The 22,118-nt window shown below is 41.7% G+C and overlaps 1 protein-coding gene across 1 annotated transcript in view; it reads right to left on the bottom strand.

Annotated features, from left to right (window-relative positions):
• The window catches only part of LOC124589866 (facilitated trehalose transporter Tret1-like), a 34,921-nt gene extending 33,922 nt beyond the window's left edge, over window positions 1-999 (bottom strand). The window contains exon 1 of the mRNA XM_047131608.1: window positions 990-999. Within this exon, the coding sequence (XP_046987564.1) occupies window positions 990-999 (10 nt within the window). The remainder of the gene's footprint in view (window positions 1-989) is intronic.
• Between the last annotated feature and the right edge of the window lie 21,119 nt (window positions 1,000-22,118).

The following is a 22,118-nucleotide window of genomic DNA, read 5'->3' as shown; positions in this document are numbered from 1 at the left end:
TGTGTGTGTGTGTGTGTGAGTGTGTCTGTCGTATTATTTTTGACGATGGCATTGTTGGCCGAAAGCGTATTTTGTGACGGTCTTTCTGTTGTGCCTATCTGCGACTCAGCTTCTCCACTATAATAATATTGTTACATTCCATTCTGGATTTTCCATTGTTTGAATACGAAAATACTTTAACAAGCAGTATGACGTTTTCCGTCATTTTATTACAACAAATCGTACTAGTAACTATTTGTTGTCGAGACATTCCTTATGCTGGTGCTTGGAAGCAGTATATATTCATAAGGTGCAACATATAACATGAAACCCACCGTATAGTGTCTGATGAACACGACAAATACTATACAGGGTCTTACTTTCTGCTTGTGAAGTAGGGAGCGTTCTTGCTCCCTATTGGTTCTTCTTTAAGCACGTTGCCGAAATGTCACAGAACCTACTTTGCCTTTCACGTGACGAAATGGCTGCTCAGCGTGAAACAGCTGGAATTAACGTCACAAATCTTGTAGAGCGCCACGTCAACTATAGCTAACTCGTCTCGAGTGGCGATGACTCGATCCTAGTGAGCGAATTATGAAAGAACGGAGAAGGCAGTATGAAACTTTCTGTCGTAGAAGAAAAACTGTCTCTACCATTTTTATTTTGTAATGCGACGAGATAGCCAAAAGCTTTTGCATGAAGCTACGTGATTTGCTCCATGCAAGTTAATTTTTCGCAAAAGATCAACTAACTTCTTTGTCAAAGAAGTGAATTTCCTCTTAGGACCAGTGCCGACTACAGAAGACATCGAGGAATTAACGAAAGACTGAATGCAAAAGAAGGCCAAAGTATGGGAAATCAGACATGACGAAAGATCAAAGCCTATCTTATTCAATCCAGCAGATTTCGTGTGGGTAAAAACGAGGAAACGATCAAGGAAGCTGTTTCAAGAAATAAAAAAATTTCTGCTAGTTTATCATGGGCCATTTTTAATGGAATGTTCTGCTTACCTGAACGCATACTGATTACCGTACCTAAATCAAAGAGGCTCTTTTGGTTAAGGAATAAGCTGGACTTCAAGAACTACGTTTATTAAAATGCAGTTGCGGGCATGATTGGCTTTGGGAGCTTCACAGTTGGCTACTGTGCGCACTAAAACTGGTTAGGACAATTCTTCCTTTTCTTCTTTTACTCTCCCTGTTTCTATTCAGTTAGTTGTTTTGTAAGTATTGTTTGTTACAAGGGTAATACTTGTTTTGAGAGTAGTATTTGGTTACTTAGATTGTGTTTTAGGACAGTTTCTAGGTAATGTGAGGAATTATGAACATTAAAAGGAGAAAATAGACACCGAAGAATGGTGACAGAATACGTTGGACAGAAGACGGAAGTGTTAATCCAAAGAGATCTACACAGACCTAAGAAGAGCATAGAAGTAACAGTAGCCTTTGGCATGAATATTCTCGCAAGTGCAGGAGTTGCTATTAGTAAAGATAAGAAGAAATAGACTGAGGTGAAGACAAAGTTGTACGACTTGCAGTAAAATGTTTCGTATCTATAGTGATACTATCCTTGTTGGGTAATCATGTCTGGGATAAATGAAGGACACTTGTCATATGGATGGATTAAGCAATCAGGAGTGCTTTTCTGTATATTTAAGCGTATTATTTTTAAAGCCGTGGATACTGTAAAATTGACTGATACCGAGAGCGCTAGTGTCCAAAAAATTACTTAGCTAAGTGGTTTGAAATCAGACAACTGAGCGATGCCTACTTCTCCCCTCTCCAGAAGAAAGTTTGTACCCACTTGTGGCTGCACGTCTCCCGCTGCCGTCTTTCATCTCCTTGCATAACAATGACCAAATATGGTAGCTCTGCACCTCTCTCAATTCTGCTGTTCTGCTCGATGAAAAATTCCATAACTTCCAAACCAAACATTAAATATAGATGCAGACTGCATGAATACTTTGCAAAATTCCAGTCGCGTATTTTACAATCTACTTTACCATAAGTTATGCTTCCTCTCTACAAGGGATTACATAATACCATGTTCGGAAATGCCCAAGGACAGGGAAATGGCGTTCATTGCCACATCCCAAGCCGTAACCATGTATCGCCCTTTCTCGCTACCCAAAGCACAATCTGCAGTTGCAATTTCCATAGTTGGTAGCATCAGGGAAGATAGTGTGGCAAAGCATATCCTCTGGTATAAGCTTTAACAGAATGTGATTATCTGTAGCTAATCTGTCGGAAAGGTATCGACTCCAAAGGAAATTGACTTAAACGATATGACAAGTGCACAACCAATCGTGGAGTGACAAGTATCTACACTGTCCTGATAACGACTCATTGTACATTATTAAAAATTAATTTTGAACGTTTATTCGAATTTGATACTAACGAGAAAACTCCTTTTTAATGAAATTTTAATTTTGTAATGAAGTAACCCGGTGTCCAGTCCTAAAGCATACAATTTGTTCCTGAAATCAGCCGGCTACGGTCGAGCTGAAACATATGAAACAATCATTAACGCATGTGTAGGTGACGTCCGTTATTGCTTACTTGGAAACTAATTTGCATATATAAGTGACCAAAACAATTAGTAAAATCCAGGTAGACATTCAAAACTTTAAAATTCTATAAGCAAAAATCAAAACTGCATGAATTTGTGCATTAAGCAACATGATAATAATGACACAGTGTAGTTTCACTCTAATCCTTAGTGTCACTGATGTAGATTAAGCAACTCTTCCAAGTAATTGTAATTAACTCTGGTAATTATTGCAGTTAAATGTGAATGTTTTCAAACAACAGCCGTGTGGGGTGGCCGCCATGTCACGGATTGTGAGGCCCTTCCCGCCGGAGGTTCGCGTCCTCTCTCGGGCATGGGTGTGTGTGTTGTTCTTAGAATAGGTTAGTTTAAGTTAGTTTAAGTAGTGTGTAAGTCTAGGGACCGGTGACCTCAGCAGTTTGGTCTGTTAGGAATTCACACACATCTGAACGTTCAAACAACAGCAAAATGCCATGGCAACGCTGAAATATGACAGCTAAGACATCTTTACATAAAATTAATCAAAATACATAAAGTTAGTTAGTACAATTGAGAAAAAGACCCTATATGATTTAGCAGATTCAAGATTTTATAACTTAAATAATTTGTGTACTGACTTGGATTAATTAACAAGAATGAAATTTCAACTGAGAGTAAAATTTAGCGCTACTTTCTTATAAAATTATCATATTTTATATTCACTTTTTTCACTGATAATACGATGCTTGGAAGATAAGATATTGGCCCTGTTCTAGGTGACAATGACTTGAGTTAATGATGACCATAAATTTATGATTACGGTACTCACACATGCTATATTGTCCCACTACCTCAAAACACTGGCAAACCTTCTACAAAACTAAAAGTCTGAATCGGCACAGTCATACATTCTGAAGCTCTTGAAGCCTCATTATAAATCACCAGTGTACATTGGCCCTTGCAACTAGCTTTGACTATAACAACTACAAGATACTGCTGCATGCATAGACTCCGCGGAAGCCGCCTATCCCTGTGATTTTTCTCACTTGCAGCTGAATCACATCTCTCTATTTCTTTGTTCGGTACTGTCTCGCTACTCTCCGCACGTACTCAAAAGAATGTCTTCTACCCACTTACAACTAGATAAAGTCGTTGACATACACAACACTGCATTCCTGACATTTCCAGTGTGTACGTTATGCAAAAGCCACAAAAATAATTTTTAATCATATACAACAAATTCATTTATCATGTCTTCCATAACACAATTAATAAAATATCTAAATTAACCACAGAAAACGTTACATTCGTGAAATGGAATAGAAATCAATAAATCAAAATTAACTCTATCATACAGTGATGTACAGTCTTGTCGTGTCACAATGATATTCGCCTGAATGGTGCATCTCAATATGATGTGGTTCTGAGGTTTTCTGACTGCTGCGAATGCTTCCTCCCCGGGAGGAGCTGGATGAACAGAATAACATATTCACTCATTACTGTGACCATTGCATGCACTTTCGTGGCGTTGTGTTTTCTTTTGTTTTATTCAGTGATCCAAACAACTTGGCTAGATGTATCTGGAGAATGCCTCCAAGCTTCAAAGGATAACCGTCGATGACCAATTGGTATGCATTGGCTGTAGGTGTTCAAAAAAGTATCCCCCAAGCTCCCACAAACAGCTGAGTTTTCAGCGATGATTCCAACAAACACTGCCCTTATAGCGTTACCTACTCAATGAATACCGAGCCACAGCCCGTCCCAGCGGCACCGTCGGGCGTTACCAACCCAAGGGAGATAGACTGTTCAGTGTAGCTATCAAGAACGCGATTGCCAATATTACTAAAAACTGTTCACAATGTGACAACTATAAATCATATTTTGTTATGTTTTAATATAGATAAATTACACAGAATACCAGCCTTCTAATCTCAGTCTTTACTGATGCCGCTATTAACTACCAGTATGTGTCTATGATCCACTTCTTAAAGCTCGGAGACAGTCTTTAAACATTTTGTTTACGATGTCAAGTACATACAGTTTTGAAACATGTATCCCATTATAACGTCTAAGGCGGTCTTCAGTGGAGCGACCTATCCTTTACTTGACGGCCGCGGTGGCCGAACGGTTCTAAGCGCTTCAGTCAGGAACCGTGCGACTGCTACGGTCACAGGTTCGAATCCTGCCTCGGGCATGGATGTGTGTGATGTCCTTAGGTTAGTTAGGTTTAATTAGTTCTAAGTTGTAAGGGACTGATAGCCTCAGACGTTAAGTCCAATAGTGCTCAGAGCCATTTGAACCATTTTTATCGTCTGCTTCACGTGTGGGTTTGTCTTTAAAAGCTAACACAGCTCTCATGCTGAGCAGCGTACCAAGCCTGAGATTTGAAAGTCTGAGATTTAAAACAGTAGCTAGCCAGTCCATAATAAATTCTGCTTTCATACAACATTTTTCATTAGCAGAAAATAACTAATCTCTTAGTGAAATTTTCCGTGTGTTGCAGTTTTTCGTTCTTAATGTGATGCCTTTCCCCCTTTTGTAGTCCACTGTAGTATTGCCCGGCATGTCCTAAAAGATGGGCGTCTCGTCCAAGTTTGCTACCTGGTGTAGTGCGTAAGAGTGCCACAGCCGCACTTGCCTCTGGAAGCTGACGAACTTCTCGGTAATATATTCTGGCAGTCTATGAGCAAGTGAAGTACTTTGTCGGATAAAGCGCTCACTTCTATACACAAAACTCTGGCATATATCTATATTCCAATGGTATCTTTAAGGTCTTTATAATTTCAGAGGCCTTTACATGCAATATTTGTCGAGAGATGGGTATGCCACTTTTCGTTGGTGTTGTACAAATGAAGGAATCTAATTCAGGGTTCTTCCCAGCTTTTGACTGCCTTTACGATTACATTGATTTAAAGGTAGTCTGCAGCTTATTCTTCAATGCGATCCAATTCGAAATCTTTCTTTCGCCAGCTTCTTGTTTAGATGCACTCTTCGCATAACAAATATATGTGGATTTGAAATTTGTTGACGCCTGCGCCTCAAACAAAATGTTCGCGTCCTTGAGACGACTGTAATAATCCAGGAAAAGCGACAGCTAGGGACGTAACACGGGCGTGCTCTTTTACCTGTTGCCGCAATCCCAAACTGCTTACGGCGGCTTCGGTTCAGCATGGTGCATAACGTTCTCCAACACAGATACAGAATAGTCTTTATTGAAACTCCATCAGCTGGTTATATAAGTAATTTGCTTCCACTGCTGATAACATAAAAATAATTATCACTAACTAGGAGACAATTACTACCATTGTTTTCTCAGACGCCAACAGAGCTGTTATCTGATAGTGAAAAGGTAAGTAACGATAGTAGCGGCACGTACTTGTCACATTAGCTCGTATTGTGGATATCCCTCTGCAAATGCAAGTACCCAAGTGCTGTCCGTCCGTAATTCATAGCCGTTACTCTCAGATAACTAAGATCGTTACTGCTGACAATTTATCACATGGAAAGATAGGTATCTAGCTGGGAAGATTTTCATTGCACAACGAACAACACGGAATTGATGAAGTCGTCCCTGAAGAAAAGCGAAATTTCATGTAAAAGGGTATATTGCAACTTGGGCACACATATATGTGTTAAGAAATGCATTTTGTGTGTTTGTGTATTATCAATGGACTGTAGAGATCACTTACAGCGTTAGAATAACGCTTCGTATACTAAATGTAGTGTAGGCGACCTATTCTTAAGCCGCTACTAATGAACTCAGCCTACGTGAATCTTTATCATTACATTCCAAGCCATAATTTCAGTTTGCAAAGCAGCAACATGGACACTAGATTAAAGTTGGCTAGAATTTAAAGCAAGTCTGTCAATAATATAGGTTTTGTTTTATACGAGGCAGAACATTTTATTCGTAGTAATTGAATTTCGGCTTAGAAATAATGCAGTGCAGAGATCAAGAGTGTATGACAACTACGGTGGTTGGTGAGAGGTGCTGCTAGTGGTCAGCAAGGCCTCAGCTCTCCATCTAGGACTTGCTTGCAGCAGTGTGTTGGGTAGGTAGCAGTAGCTTGTCTGACGTCCAGTCGTAGGAACAGCAGTTTCTATCATACATTTATTCATCGTCATCATCATCATCATCATCATCAATATCACCTACCAGGGATTAGGTGTTGTAGTCGTCTGTTCCAGCCCCTATCATTCATCGAGTCATCTCTTAAGAGGTCTATCTAGTTCTCTCTTTTCAGTCGGCCATATTTCATCTGGCAATCTGTTTCCTGTCATTCTATCAACATGATCCTTCCATTTCATTCTACCCTCTTCCACCTAGTCATTAACTGAAAAGACTGCAACGGTCGACGCGGCAATGTGGTACCAAGCACTCCCTACAATGAATCAAAGAATGGAAGCAGCAAGCCTCTCTGCTGGAGTTCAATTAAGAGAGAAAAAATTGGAGTTAGATCTCTTTAGCGCTGGTCAGCATTCTACCTAGGAGAAGGTACTCTTATTTAAAACCTGGTCACTCACAGTGTGGTGAGCTGGTTGCCCATCCACATATACAACAGCCTCTAAGAAATAAGCCAGTTATTCTATGCCAACATAAATCAGTCATAATGAAACAAAGTATCCCCGACGCACAGGCTGATCTTGGGTGGTGAGAAGTGCTTAGAACAACAGACAGCCTCTTGACACAGCATCGCCCCCGTGCAGTACGTGGCATGCGAAGCTATGAGGTCACCCCAGCGGTGCGGCATTGACTCAGTCTCTAGGCAGGAAAATATGTGGTAGCCAGAGAAGGAAGCTGTGGCGACTGGTACTGATCACAGCTGTGAGTGGGAGGCGCCGACACATGCAGACCCTAACAATGGATCCCACGTGGAGAGTAGTGACTTATAGTGGTGCAGGGCTTCGAACAATAGCAAAGTTGTTCGCACAGGTCTTCGAACAGCAACAGAATTTATTCACACTGGTCGTGGTGGCTGGCAGCTAAGTGGTGCAGTGCGCCAGCAGGTTCCCCATCAGCTGGAAGGCAAACACGTCAGTGGCATTCGGTGCGGACAGCAGATCCACAGCTGCTGAAGGCAGCGACTGGTGGCACCGTTCCATGACCATTTCTTATTGATGTCTGGTTCAGCATTCCCTCGTAGTTGGCTTATAGCACTGATTGACACTGCCTGTTGAAAGTGGGTAGTATTTATACAAACTCAGTCTGTCATTGTTTCTGAAATGGTAGCATTCTTTCTTCTAAATCACAACAGAATCAAGGTGCATGGCATGATCATTGGAGAACCATAACATAATTGACAATTGCCTCAGGATTTTTGTTGTATCAACGATTTCACAGCCCTTCAGTTTTTCTCGTGCCATAGTTTAAAATATGCTCATTTAGTGTACAGGCTTACCAAACAACTTGAAAACAAGTTTAGGTGCAAAAGTCCTTCAGATGAACGCCAAATTAAGAGACATGAAGTGTTCAATTACAAAAGGTAATTACTTAACTAAAGAACAAATCTGCAGCGTTAGAATTCATGAGCTGCTAACTCAGTGCATTTACAGAGCCGTATTCTTGCCATCTTAATTTATTTCTCACGTCAGTCTTGTGCACGCTTCCTGGCAATACATTACACACAACTCTAAATTGGCGTGATAAGACCTGACAAATAAATCAGTTACCACTGGTTCCACACGTGCATACAAAATAATGGCCCCCACCAGGTCCTGCGTCCGGCCATCCTGATTTAGGTTTTCTGTGATTTCCCTAAATCGCTCCAGGCAAATGACGGGATGGTTCCTTTAAAAGCGCCCCGCCGACTTCCTTCCCCATCCTTCCCTAATCCGATGAGACCGATGACCTCACTGTTTGGTCTCTTCCCCCAAACAACTCAACTCCCCCCCCCCCCCCATTCCTCCCACCAGAACAAATTCAATGACAACCTCGGAAGTGGAAATAGTGGCACCCGACAACGACATCTACATCTACACGGATACTCTGCAAATCAAATTTAAGTGCATAGCAGAGGGTTCATCGAACCACCCTCACAATTCTCAATTATTCCAATCTCGTACAGCGCGCGGAAAGAACGGAAGCCTATATTTTTCCGTACGAGCCCTGATTTCCATTATTTTATCACGGTGATCGTTTCTCACTATGTAGATCGGTGTCAACAAAATATTTTCGCGTTCGAAGGAGAAAGTTAGTGATTAGAATTTCGTGAGAATATTCCGTCGCAACGAAAAACGCCTTTCTTTTAAAGATGTCCACCTCAAATCCTGTATCATTTCAGTGACACTCCCCCCCCCCCTCCCCCCCCTATTTCGCGATAATTTAAAACTTGCTGCCCTTCTTTGAACTCTTTCGATGTACTCCGTAAATCCTATCTGGTAAGGATCCCACACCGTGCAGCAGTATAGCAGTATTCTAAAAGAGGATTGACAAACGTATTGCAAATCTTTACATTTTCTAAGTGTCCTGCCAATAAAACACAGTCTTCGATTAGCCTTCGCTACAACATTTTCTATATTTTCCTTTCAATTTAAGTTGTTCGTAATGGTAATACCTAGGTATTTAGTTAAATTTACGGCCTTTAGATTTGACTGATTTATCGTGTAATTGAAGTTTAACGGATGCCTTTTAGCACTCATGTGGCAGACTTGTTTACAATTTTGCAAGACGAACAGCTAACACAAAGAGATAGGCAAGTACTCTATAATAAAGTTACTCAGCTTCACGTGGAGTTATCCAGTATTTGTTTGTAAATGCCACCAGGGTGCAGCGACAGTGTAGTGACCCCTGTACAGACCTCCAACCGTTGCCTGACGCGCCAAACTTCTTTGGGCAACACCAGTATTGTGCAACAGAAGCGCTCTTGCATGAAAAATGGGAACTCCTTTCCAAATCACAGCTTTCTAAACAATGGCTTTCAACTACAACTAGGCCGCGCTATCACTCCAGGTGCAACCAAGTCGTTTTCCGCCATATACACGGGTTGCTCCCAGCACAGTGTTGTGCCTGCCACCTTCCTCGTGCCACTGCTAACTCAAGACTCCCTGTCGTTGCCTCTCACACGCCGCCTCATAGACCACATTTGCACCACAAGCCTCTCTGGCAAAGAGAATCTACAGAACCAGCGATTGCACCAGAGAGGCACATGTCGAAGAATACCAAAATTATGTGGAAGATTTGGACTCACAGCACAACTTAGTTACAGCTTTATTATGTTGACAACTCATGGATTGTCACCTTTGGAGAAGGAAATGAGACGTCAAGATGACAATAGATTTGTTTAGTTAACTTCTTAATTCCAGCCCTCAGCCGTAGTATACCGGGAAGAGCTTGGCGGAAGTGTCTAGTTGCCCCATGCGAAACAATAAACGTCCAGCATTACTGACAGCGCAAAGAGCAGGGCTAAGCATGGCGATGGCGTCACTTGAATGATGCTGTCAGTGGCGTCTCCAGCTGTGACCGTGATGACAGCACGGCTGACAATGCCAGATAGGCAGCTGTGACCTGCCTATAGAGAGCGGGTGGCTCTCTGCTCTGGCGACGGCTTTCTTGTATTCCAGGATGTCGCTCCGGGTGTCGCAGGCTGTGATTCTGACGTGAGAATATTTTTGTACATGAATGACTGAGTTGTTATATGTTCCACACAATGTTCGGTTAGGACTTAAGGCACGTACTCTAAACACTTCCGTGGTGGCAAGTGAGGAAAGGCTTCCGCTCTTCTTCTAGCGTATTGCAGTATCGGCTGTTGCTATACTGCGCACAGCTGGCTTTGCTTCGCAACGCCTGTCGGCCGTGTTTTGCTTCGCAATGCATCACACACTTCCCTGGCTGTGGCTGGCTTTGTTACTACTCACTTCTGATTTGGCATACTTGTTGACTGAATACAGTTGAGACGCTCCACGGACCACTGCAGTGAAGGACACTCGTAGCCGACCAAGGCAGCACAGCCGACTGACTCCGCACAGGTCTCCACACGCAGTACGGGCCCGCAACACTCTTCTCCACTCCCTCACACGACCGCCGTCCGCACGCGTCTCCTCGTTCGTGCCGCAAACCCCCGGCCTCTCGCGTCTGGTTTCTATACTCTCCCTCTCGAAATTCTCTGAAAGATCTTCTTGCCAAAGGAAAGCGTCCCCTCGCACTGAGCGCCATGGTTCAATATGCAATATCTGACCTACATTTCTACATGTCGGCCTGCATGCCGATACGTATTTCATGTCCCGCCACTGTCGCAGCTCCGAAATCCACTTCTGATGGATGGCGCATATCGATACGAACACGCCGTCTTCATAAGAACCATTAGCGTCCCTTAACCATCATCTTTATTCCCGTACAATCTATGAGTTTGCGATAAATCGCCACAGATGTCTATCGGTGTTCTCGCAACTGATTGTGATTGGTTATCTCTTTTATAAAAAATTTTATCACAGACAAAATTATATTGAAGCACTTACTTTATTTAATGTAATGCACCTATTTCTTCAGTTGTAATTAGCTTTCGTGTAACCATTCTGTATATAACTTATTGTAATAACTGTTTTACTTACTGTGTGCCGTATTGGCTATCGCTACTGCAATTCGGTATGCAGTGGGCAGAGCATCGCGTATTTAAGCAACAACTGCATGGCTCTCCTTAGGTCAGTATTACACTTTGGCAAAAAAATATGATCAAATATTCGTCGTTTCTTTGACAAAGATATTTGACGTGTCTCTTAAAAAGGGATTACACTGTCGTCATATGTTCCATCAAAGTTTAAGAGGGTGATCGACAACAACTTGTTATTATGGGCTGCTGTTGCTTGTACCAGAATTTCATTGTGTGTGCATTTTGAAGAGAAGATGTGGAAAAAAGGGAGAACGTACCTGCGTGAAGCTGTGGGTTCTACGTCGAGATATTAAAAGCATTCAGCAAAACTTTGAACATAGCTGCTAAGGTTCAGTGACCGTGTCAGAATTATATTGTAACAAATAAGCCTTCGGTTACAAATATAGAGTCAAAATTGACCTGGTTTCGACGCTACTATGAGCGTCGTCTTCAGAATTAGACTCACTGTACTAAAACATTAGGTATATAGAACATTAATAAAATTAAAGTTTGTACTGACTCGAAAAGATGCAGTACTTACAAGTCACATAATAAAACCAACATCGTCTTTACTGAGAATGAAAAAGTCCTATTAGGAAAAGGACTAAAATACAATGTCAGGCCTAACCTGTCAGGCAGAAATGTAAGAGAAAATATGCTTGTTGATTTAAAAATCGGTCTCGATTATAATAACACAGATAATGCTTCTCAAGCCAGAATTGCGTATGATGTAACCCGCATGCTAGAGAAAAATGCAGCTACTTTGTCTAATGCTACACATAACGACATAATTTTAGTAACTTCCATTAATAATAAACTTAACTTAAAACAGCAAATGCTTTAATAACTAAATCCGATAAAGGTTGTTGTCTAGTCATTGCTTATATTTCTGAGTATATTTCTAAAACTGAAAATTTCTTCAGTGAAAACAACATATCGGAGCTGCATGATGATCCGACTCCTAAATTACAGAAAGAAGTTAGGTCAGCCATTAACAATGCAAAATTTCTTATAAAACCTTTCCAAAAGAAACTACTCATCAATATGAACCCTCAGCCCCCTAAGCTTCGGTCCCAGTCTAAAATTCATAAACCTAATCATCCAATACGTCCAATCTCCAATAGCATGAATAGCGCATATCACGATTTGGCCCGATTTCTACACGAAACTTTGAAAAAATCCTTCGTTTTCGAAAATAATTATTCCGTTCCTCACAGCCACGTTTTGGTCCAAAATATTAAAAACTTAGTATGCAGTTCAGACACGAAGCTTTTTTCCTTAGATATTTAAAATCTTTATACCAATGTCCCGGTACATGAGACGCTCATCATTGTGGAAGAAAACTTACGTCAATTTAAAAAAGATCTATCAGATGAACAGATTACTGATTTTATGAATCTCATTAATGTCGTTGTCAAGTAAAACTACTTTGAATTCAACGGACAACTGTACCAGCAGTCTGATGGGCACGCTATGGGCAACCCTTTAGCCGGCATCCTCGCCGACATCTTTATCAATTCCTTGGAAAAGAAGCTGTTTAACCGTGTCTCAGCCGCTTCACTAGGTATCCTTTCTTACACAAGATACGTTGATGATATTCTAGTCATCTATAACGGACTCGCCGATAGAATTGATCATATATTTAAACTTTTTAACGACCTCCATGAAAAAATTTCTTTCACTATTGAACTCGAAAACGATAACAGCCAATTAAATTATTTAGACTTGACGCTTAGAGAAGACAATAACATCACTTTCAATATTTTTCGAAAAGAAACGTATACAGACCAAATCGTGCCTGCTTCCTCTTTTCATTCACAGTCTCAAAAAATGGCCTTTTTTCACTCTGCCGTCCACCGAGCCACCTCCATACCACTTTCAACAGAAAAGTTTAATGAGGAGATAAATTCACTTAAAAGCATAGCAGTCAATAATGAATATACGCCTAACATAGTGGACGATATCCTAAAAAAGAAAACTTCAAGAACTACCACGCTCAACACCTCATGCACTGAAATTAACCCAAAGAAATGTTTTTCTATTCCTTTCATAGGACCCATTTCCTATCAGATTCAGCGCATGCTTCGCAACAAATACAACTGCAAAGTTGCCTTCTCTACTAATAATAATCTAAAGAGAAATTTCATTCAGAATTTGAAATCCATTCGCTCTCCTACAGAAAGTTCTGGCGTTTATAAGATCATCTACGATACCTGCTCCTCCTATTATATAGGGCAAACCGGACGTGCTTTCACCGTCAGATATAAAGAACATCTTTTGAGAAAGAACGGCACCAGTCCCCTAAATTCATCCTTTGCCGATCATCTCTTAATTACTGGACACGTGCCTAAAGCCATAGGCGATAACAATATTCTGCATTGTTAGATGTCTTAGAGGAATTGGAGATTTTCAAACATCTCACTCATCATGATGGCCACATTCTCAACGAACAGCTGCAGCTGCGAAATAAAAACTTTTTTGACTGTATAAAGCAATTGCTTCATCTTTGATTCAGATTTCCTCATGCAGTTTACCGAAATGTTGTTTTCCTGTCACATCTTTGCTGTTTTCTTGTATGTCATAACTAACGTTTTTACGTTACAAAATGTATCTCTATTTAAAGCAGATAAATATGTAACTTCATCCTGTTATTATTAATGCTTACGTTATGCCTGAATCAGCTGCATCACAATTTCATGTGTCTAGTTTTGAATGTACAGTAGCCTAGTTGTTTCTGCGGCTACTAGATGGCGCTCGTAGCACCACCATGTTTACTTGCCCACACTTTCTAAAGTGGGCACCTCAGTCTTGTTGCAACCCTTGTCCACAGTACGATCAGCCCTTAGCGGCTCGCCATCGCACAAGTGTTCATGACGTCGCCTTTCCGGCTGAGATCTTTTTTAATATGTGACATGTAAGTACTGCATCTTTTCGAGTCAGTACAAACTTTAATTTTATTAACGTACTATATACCTAATGTTTTAGTACAGTTAGTCTAATTCTGAAGACGACGCTCATAGTAGCGTCGAAATCAGGTCAATTTTGACTTAATATTTGTGACTGAGGGCTTATTTGTTACAATATCATTCAGCAAATTTTGTTACGAGGGTTGCAAGTGGAGGACGTCAAGTCTTATATAAATTACTTACCAATGGATTGGAGTGCTTTTCGGTGTTTGCTCAATAAACAGACTCCTCATATTACAAAGACGATTTCTCACTTAAGAAAAGCTGTATGTGCAGAAGCCAGGCTCACCACAACACTGCGATCTCTTACTACAGGAGAAAGTTACTCTAGCTAACAATACGACACGCGAATACTACACAGAACATTTACAAGAATAATTCCATAAACGTGTGAAGCGATTTATAAGCCACTGATATTGAAATAACTGAAGATAAATAAATGTTCTGTACACTATATGGACATTAAGTACTATTTTTATTTTTTAATAATTTAATTAACATAATTAATGTTCCAGAAACTACAAAATTAATACAAAGTAAGAAACAGATGAGGCACTTATAAACTTTTGCCATCCAGAAATCAAAATTAGACAAAGCAATTTTAGAGTGTGCGCTCCTTCTCTATTCTGGCTTGCTGAAAAGGTGCCTGGATATGATGTAGAGGTGGATGGCCGTAGCTTTGATTGTGTATTTGAAGTCGTCTGCAGCTTATTCCACCTGCCAGTCAGCACACGATTAATAGCACGCACTGTGCCCCTTGCTCATCCCTCACCTCAGTCGAAGCAAGGTTATTAACGAGTCGAAGGAATACACTAACGAAACTTTTCAGCCGCGTTTACCAACAAATTACAGACGTCAAATTGCTGTCGCGATGCCAGCGCTCCAAGTGGTTACATTTCACATTGCAATGAACAGAACACGAATGCCTTTTATGATAAAATATACGGTGAGGACCTAATTTGGTCATATTTCTTCGACAAAAGGCGAGATTTGACTAACTTACTTATTACACTATCAAATTTCTTTGACATAAATATTTGACATATCAACTTTGACAAATAAATATGATAGTGTAATACCAGCCTTAGCAGTTGACATGTGTGGTCTTATAAGAGCCGCTACATTCACCCTCACCACCTACCACCGTGGGTGTAATCCTTCCGAATACTGCTTACTGCTAAGCCAACGTTTCTGTCTCGTCTGCTCCATTAGGAGCTCTGCAGTTTATGTAACATTAAACGAAAAAATAATACATGTTCTCAAGGATGTGACAAACAAAATGTTTGAAGGACATAGTGCTTAAGCAGAATAATGCTTATGTCGGGATCAGTGTAATTCGACCTGTTCGACTTAAGAATACTTGATTAATCGACGCCAAAGGATTACACTTAACGAGAGCTCTTTATTCAACGAATGCAGGAGGCTAACTGACCTGTAGCTCAAGTGACAACGCAGAGCATAAAACATGGAACGTAAAATGCGGGATTAAATATCGCGTATGCAGAAGACACAAGAATAGACCAGCGCTCCTGGTGGCCGGGCGCGGAATTCTTTCACAATCGTGATTCATTTGTTACGCATAAAAAATATCGTCTTTGACAGCCGGCGACGAAATACCTTGACACTCGCGATTCAGCTGTTACACCACGTGACACTACACCGTAAACACATTATGCGAACACTTAGGACATCTGCACTAACGTGTAACAGCTGTCATGTCGGACGCTATATCAGCCCACGCAGAGGAAGCAGAGCGTCGATATCGAAGAAACTGGCGAAAAAGTGAACACGGCGACGGGAGAACGTTGTCCGGTCCCGTGGATGTTCTGCGGGTGGCTGCGGCGGCGGTGGCGCTTGCAGCTGGACGTCCTGTTCAGGAGGGTTCTGATGTCTTCGTTGGCTCGAAAAATGTACGCAGAGCTGACTCTGTTCAGAGAAACGGTCGTTGACTTGCAGTTCACCAATATGTCCATCGTGTCTGCACTTCTCCATAACATGTGGTGCGCGCCAGTATACAGAGGTTGTAATGTTGGCATTGCGCCGTCAGTAAGGAGAATGATATGAGAGCAGTGATCCAGATCCTGATGCATCTAACAAAGCGGTGAGCCGTGTCGTGCAGCATTTGGAATACGGATCTGTGCGACATGCTTTCACAGGCGATATAAGCAATCTGGCTGGTCTTGCGTGGATGTTTGTAATGTATCGGCTTGGACGAAGTCGTTAGAAAGACGCAGCCGAAGAATCATTGGCCAAGTAGAAATATTGGAAAGATTGAAGTCCATCTTTTTTGTCATGGTACATGAGCACCGCCTTCAAGGAATGATTCGAGCGCTCGATCATACCATTGCTAGTGAAATGGTAACTGGTGGTCTTACGGTGGACATACCCGAAAAAATTGGCGAGCTGCACGAACAAGTCCAAATTGCCGTCGACAGTCGGTAATGATATGCTGTGGCACCCAAACTTCGTTAACCATCCTGACGCAAAGGTAGAGTTTAACGTTCCTCCGGTAATATTATCAGTTACCTATTGCCTGTGGCCAGTAGGTAAAACGATGAGTCATTGTGAGGAGATAGCCTTGAAAATTCTTTGGAGGAAGCGGTCCCTGAACATTCAGATGGACTTGGGTGAAACGTACACTTGTATCTGGAAAGTTACCAGCTAGAGCGTGCACAAGGTGGGACACTTTACACCTCTGGGTTTGCAAACATGTCCTTGTGCATTCTCGACAGTCTTTTTCCATGTCTGGCCACGCAAAGCATTGGGACACGAGTCGAAAAATGGTACAAGTTATGCAGTCGAAGGATTGACTTCTGAACGGCGGTGGAAGAAACGGGCGAGGTCGTCCGCATGAGACGACGCAGTAGAGCTTGACACCTTCTCTTGGAGCATCAACGATCTGCAATTGCAGTGCTGACACGTCGTTGTCGACGAACATTCAGAGGTCATCTACTCGTTGCAGTCGAGCCAGAGCTGGAATGTCGATAGCACTTGGCACACTGCTGACGCATGAAAGACGGTCAGCCAGTAAATTATCGATACCTGAAATGTGCTTGATGTCAGTAGTGAACTAGGCTATGAACTACAGCTGATTGAAATGGCGAGGAGAGCAATTGGCACTGTTTCGCCTGAATTCAAAGGTCAACAATTTATCGTGTGTGAATATCGTGAACACACATGCTTCGACTTGAGGGTGGAAGTATGTCACTGCTTCATGTACTGTCATGAGCTTCCTGTCATAGTCGCTCCACTTTCTCTGATATGGTGACAACTTTCGTGAGAAGTATTCCAATGGTTGCCATGAACCTTCTGACCACTGCTGTAGCGCCTTGCCATTAGCCGTCTGGCCAACATCCACTACTAATGCAAGAGGTGCATCGGGCTTAGGATGAGCTAGAAGGGGTGTGTTTCGTGGTCTAGAAATCGGAACATATAACCTCAGTCTACCACACTGGGGAGCTGCCGTTCATCTCAGGACCAGTCAGCACCGCAGTCAATGGTTCCTGCAGTTCTGCTGCGTGAGGCAGGTGGCGACGATTAAAAGTTCAGCATACTGAGGAATGGACCAAATTCCATGATTGTGCGTCAACCTACTCTGTTAGAGAGTCTGCAGCAGAAATTCTATGTCCCAAGAAGATCACTTCATATTGCCTGAAGACGCACTTGCCAACGTCAACACGACTCCACAATGCTCCAAATACTTGAACACCCCCTGTTGACGTTGTCAGTCTTGTTCCTCCGTCTCCGAGAAGACGAGCACGTCATCCTGGTAGGCAAAACAGAACAGGGGGCTTTGAAGACTAGTCAATGAATCTTTGCAACGTCTGCACTGCGGTTTTATTATCCAGAGGTCAAATACATACTCTCAAACAGGCCAAATGGTGCTATAATTGCGGTTTTCAGACTGTACCCTTTACCAGAGGTATCTGGGTATAGCTTTTAACACGCTGAATATCGTCACACCATGTAACGTGTAGTTTAGTCTCCTAGTAATGGCACAAGATGTCTGTGCGGGACTGTTCTCGCGTTCTGCCCATGATACAGGTGCCAGGCTACAAACTTTCTTCGTCATCAGATGTAAGGCAGAGGGGCACGGACTGTTGGTGACAGTTTGATATGCTCTCTGGCAACACAGTCTCGAATTCAACTTTCATGATTGCAAGCAGTCCAGTACTACACGTCTAGGTTGGCACCATACTGGTGGTTGATCCGTCGTTCCGATGTGATCCACTGTATTGTGCGGAATCTGTTTAGATGCAGTGGGTAGCCTGGTCAAATTCTGAAACTGCCTTAACAGCGAAGCGTTTTCATCCTCAGGTGCCTGCACGAGTTTTTCGCTGTGGACGGTTGCATTGCGATGAAGGCCAGTGACATTTAACCCAGTTATGCTGTCCACGTTTGGCAAGAATTTCTAATGTGCCAGGACATCTGCGCTGATGATCGCTTCCGTGACGTCTGCAACAATGAAATCTCACGTGAACGGACGATGAAGAACTAAGTTCAGGTCCATTCTCTGGGTTCCATAGTTCGCAATAGTCGAATTGTTGGCAGCCATTAGGTGGGAAGCAGTTAGTGGCCTAGAACGATGCAACGAAGACCGTGGCAGGATACTGAGAGCCGAACCAGTATTTACTAGGAATTTCAGGCCAGATCCTCTTGTCTGATGAACGGGTGCCTGGATGGTTACGGGCAGTCGGTATGACCGAGTCCCGCCGCCTTTTAGGTGAAACCTCGGTGACGTGCATTTTCGCGTATTCTCGCCACGTCTGCGGTCGTACCGACAGACAGGCTGCTCACCTCGCGAAGACGTTGGCGTTACTAGAAGAGTAGCTCATTGAGTGTCAATGGGAACGCCCTTTGTTGTTTCCGGTGCTGCGTTGCGACAGCATTGCGAGCATTGCGGTGACCTGCGCCCATAACTGGTCTACTTCACCTGCGAGCGATACGTAATCCACTGGCTCGACCATTGCCGAGGCTGTTGTACTGCTGCTTTGTGCCATAACAGCGCTTATATTGGCAGGTGCGATGGCTTTCTGTTTGCGGTCTGTGAACCACAGCACGGAATCCAATGATATATTAGTTTGTGATGCCACTGTTGCCTTTATTTATGGCAATATGTTGTCTAAAATGGTGATAGTGTCCACTTTACTGTGAAAATGTCTCAGATATTGTGGCGGCTTATTATCACAATGTCTTCTTGCCTAAAAACTTCGCGAATTCGGTCCTCCTGTGAAGCAGCGACTTTCCGCACTTGCATGTAACAGCTGTCATGTCAGCGCTATACTTACATTCTTTTGTCGAATTTTCCGACTCTGTCAACTAGCAAATGATTTCACGATGTTGACTGTCCGACAGTTCAGCACCAACTAAAAGCTTCTACGCTAGTTTCGTTCCTTTTATAGCCTTGCTCCATTGCTGAGTCAACAAAGATTTCTTATCCCATGTGCTGGGTCGTTAAAATAGATAATTATCATGCTGTATATTTAATTTTATTTCAAAAGATGTTGTTTCTTTTTCATATACTCAATAACACATATGTGCGGTGTCGAAGAACTAATCTACAATTTTTTAAATCATTGAAAACCTTATGCATGAATGAACGGAATTCATCCAAGACGGGTAAAATCAAATGAAAATGTGTAAAACTGCAAGAAATCAAAACTGATAAAGTCTGACAAAGACATTCATTCCACAGTAAAATATAGGTTCAATTCTTGTAGCTGTAAAATCAGTTTATTTTAGGCTTTTAGTTTGAGAAAAGTAGCCATTTGGGAAAGTTGTAATTATTATGTAATTATCGTACGTTTTGTAAAAAATGCAGCTGAGCAGTTTCTGTGTTTACTGCATTACTATCAGCAACCTATTCTACAAATTGCATTGCACTTTAATATGTTAATAACTTAATTTCCAGAATTTCATTCTGGAGGCATCAATTTGGCAGAGAGTTGACGATGTCAACGAATGTGAAAGTGAAATATAGGTTGTGACAATAGCCTGATCTGTAGCATAGTTTGACGTCTATTTTAGCTTTATTTTGTTTACTTGTGTCTGGATTCATGTAGTAGGAGAAATGTGTACTAAAAACCGCCGTAATCCGTTCCTGGTATTTTCTATTGTTTTTATCAGGCCTCAGATTGTGTTTTGCGTAGAATTTGTAGATACTCCGAGTGTTACACATTTAAGTGCAGTATAATATATGAAATTCGTTTGGAATATATTGTTAACTCTCCAATTATTGATTTTTGTAGGAGCTTATATTCCGTAAATTTCGAAAACTTGTTATGTACAATGTGGATGGTTAATCCATACTTCGGCAGTCGTGCACTTTCATGTGCCTTGAAACGGAAGGAGGTCTCTTGCCATGTAACATGTGATATCTGCAAATGAACTGTATTTATTTAATCTCTTAACAATAGCTTCTACTTAAAAACTTATTTAACTTCTAACTGGTTTTTGGCTATAGACTTAATTAATTTGCTGTCACTTACTGGTAGCTGTTGTGTAGTAGAGCAGTAATGTAACAAACTGACTATTAAATACAGAATTGACAAGAATTACTTAACTGCAACGGTTGGGTCTTTGGGTGTGACGTCACGTGTGCTGCACTGCTGTTGAAATAGCTCGTTAATATTTTATAAATTTTAGACTTCATTTACTTATTTTAAAGTTTATTTGCCGTAAATGTAACTTATTAGTGGATTTTCATTAATCTCAGTCTTTCTTCCTGTGTTATTGACTTGAGTGGTCTATTATTTGTGAGTCTGTTTTCGTCGTTCGTCTAAGCCTTGCGCCTCAGTAGTGTGTTTACATTTTGCGGCGTGCACTGCAGCTGTAGCGGTTATAAGCTAAGTACTGACAAACTTATTTGTGCTCTGTAATACAGTTATTAAATTTAATAGATTTCAGCGGTGTTGCGTGCCGTTTGTGGCGAAATAACGACTTAATAAACTTGTAATCGTTCGCTCGTTGTGTTTTATAGAGTTTTCAGTGTGTTGAAGTCGTTTAGTAAATTTCGTGCTTTAGTTTTCAACTGATGTTTATTAGTCTTTCTAGTGCAATATATCAGTAAAATTTTCATTTAGTGTTTTAACTTCACTTAGTGTTACAGTGATCGTTTTAATTTTTTGGTTTTAGCTGATAATTTTGTGAAGTTTTGCTGGTATTGGTATCGGCTGTGTTGTAGTATTAATACAATTAGCTGCTTTCTTAGTAGGCAGAGAATTTCGAGACCATTATTGTTAGTTCTTAAATAGTTCTACTGGTGTAACTGAACTTTGGTAACGTAGACGTACAATTTTTTTTCAGCAACTGTAAAATTTTACCATGAGTGAAAAGTGTGGGCTCTGTCGTAGGTTTGTGAGTAGTGGATTACGGTGTGGGATTTGTTCAAAGTATTTTCATTGGGGGGAATGCAGTGGGGAAGCCAGTGGTCATTTTAGGGAGATCCTCTCCTGGGAATGTAGAATCTGTAGTAGAAACAAGTTAATAGAGGAGCAAGAGCGTAAGATCTGTGCCCTTCAGGTGCAGTTACAATGCGCAAAGGAGGAACTAGATAGGTTGAGGACGGTGAAGGGTGGTGGGGAATGGGAACTGGCAGTTGGCAAGAAGGTAGCTAGGAAGAGGAGGTATTCAGACAGTTTTACTTTGCATACATGCAATAGACACGACCAACTGTCAGAGTTGAGTGGAGAGGAGCCTCGTGTAGCCGTAGATGAAGGTAACTTGCAGCAGTCCTCAGCAATTAGCAGACCTAGGTTAGTTGCAAAGTCTAGCAGAAAGAAGTTTCTGCTGCTAGGTAGTTCCCACGGTAGAGGTGTGGGCCAGCAGTTGCAGAAAGTTTGCGGAGTGAGTACCAGGTCACCAGCATTGTGAGGCCTAGTGCAGGGTTGTCTCAGGTGACTGACAGCATAGGGGAGTTATGTAAGAATTTCACGAAAGAGGATCAGGTAGTGATAGTGGGTGGAGCAGGGAACAGTCTCGATAGGGACGGGGAATATGATGTCAGTGGTGACTTGGTTAAGATAGCTACTCAAACTGGTGGCACTAATGTGCATTTCGTGCA

Source organism: Schistocerca americana, chromosome 1 (assembly GCF_021461395.2).
Source record: "Schistocerca americana isolate TAMUIC-IGC-003095 chromosome 1, iqSchAmer2.1, whole genome shotgun sequence".
NCBI classification, from domain to species: Eukaryota; Metazoa; Arthropoda; class Insecta; order Orthoptera; family Acrididae; genus Schistocerca; species Schistocerca americana.
Note: the sequence above shows the minus strand (reverse complement) of the source record. Positions and strands in the feature narration are given on the sequence as shown.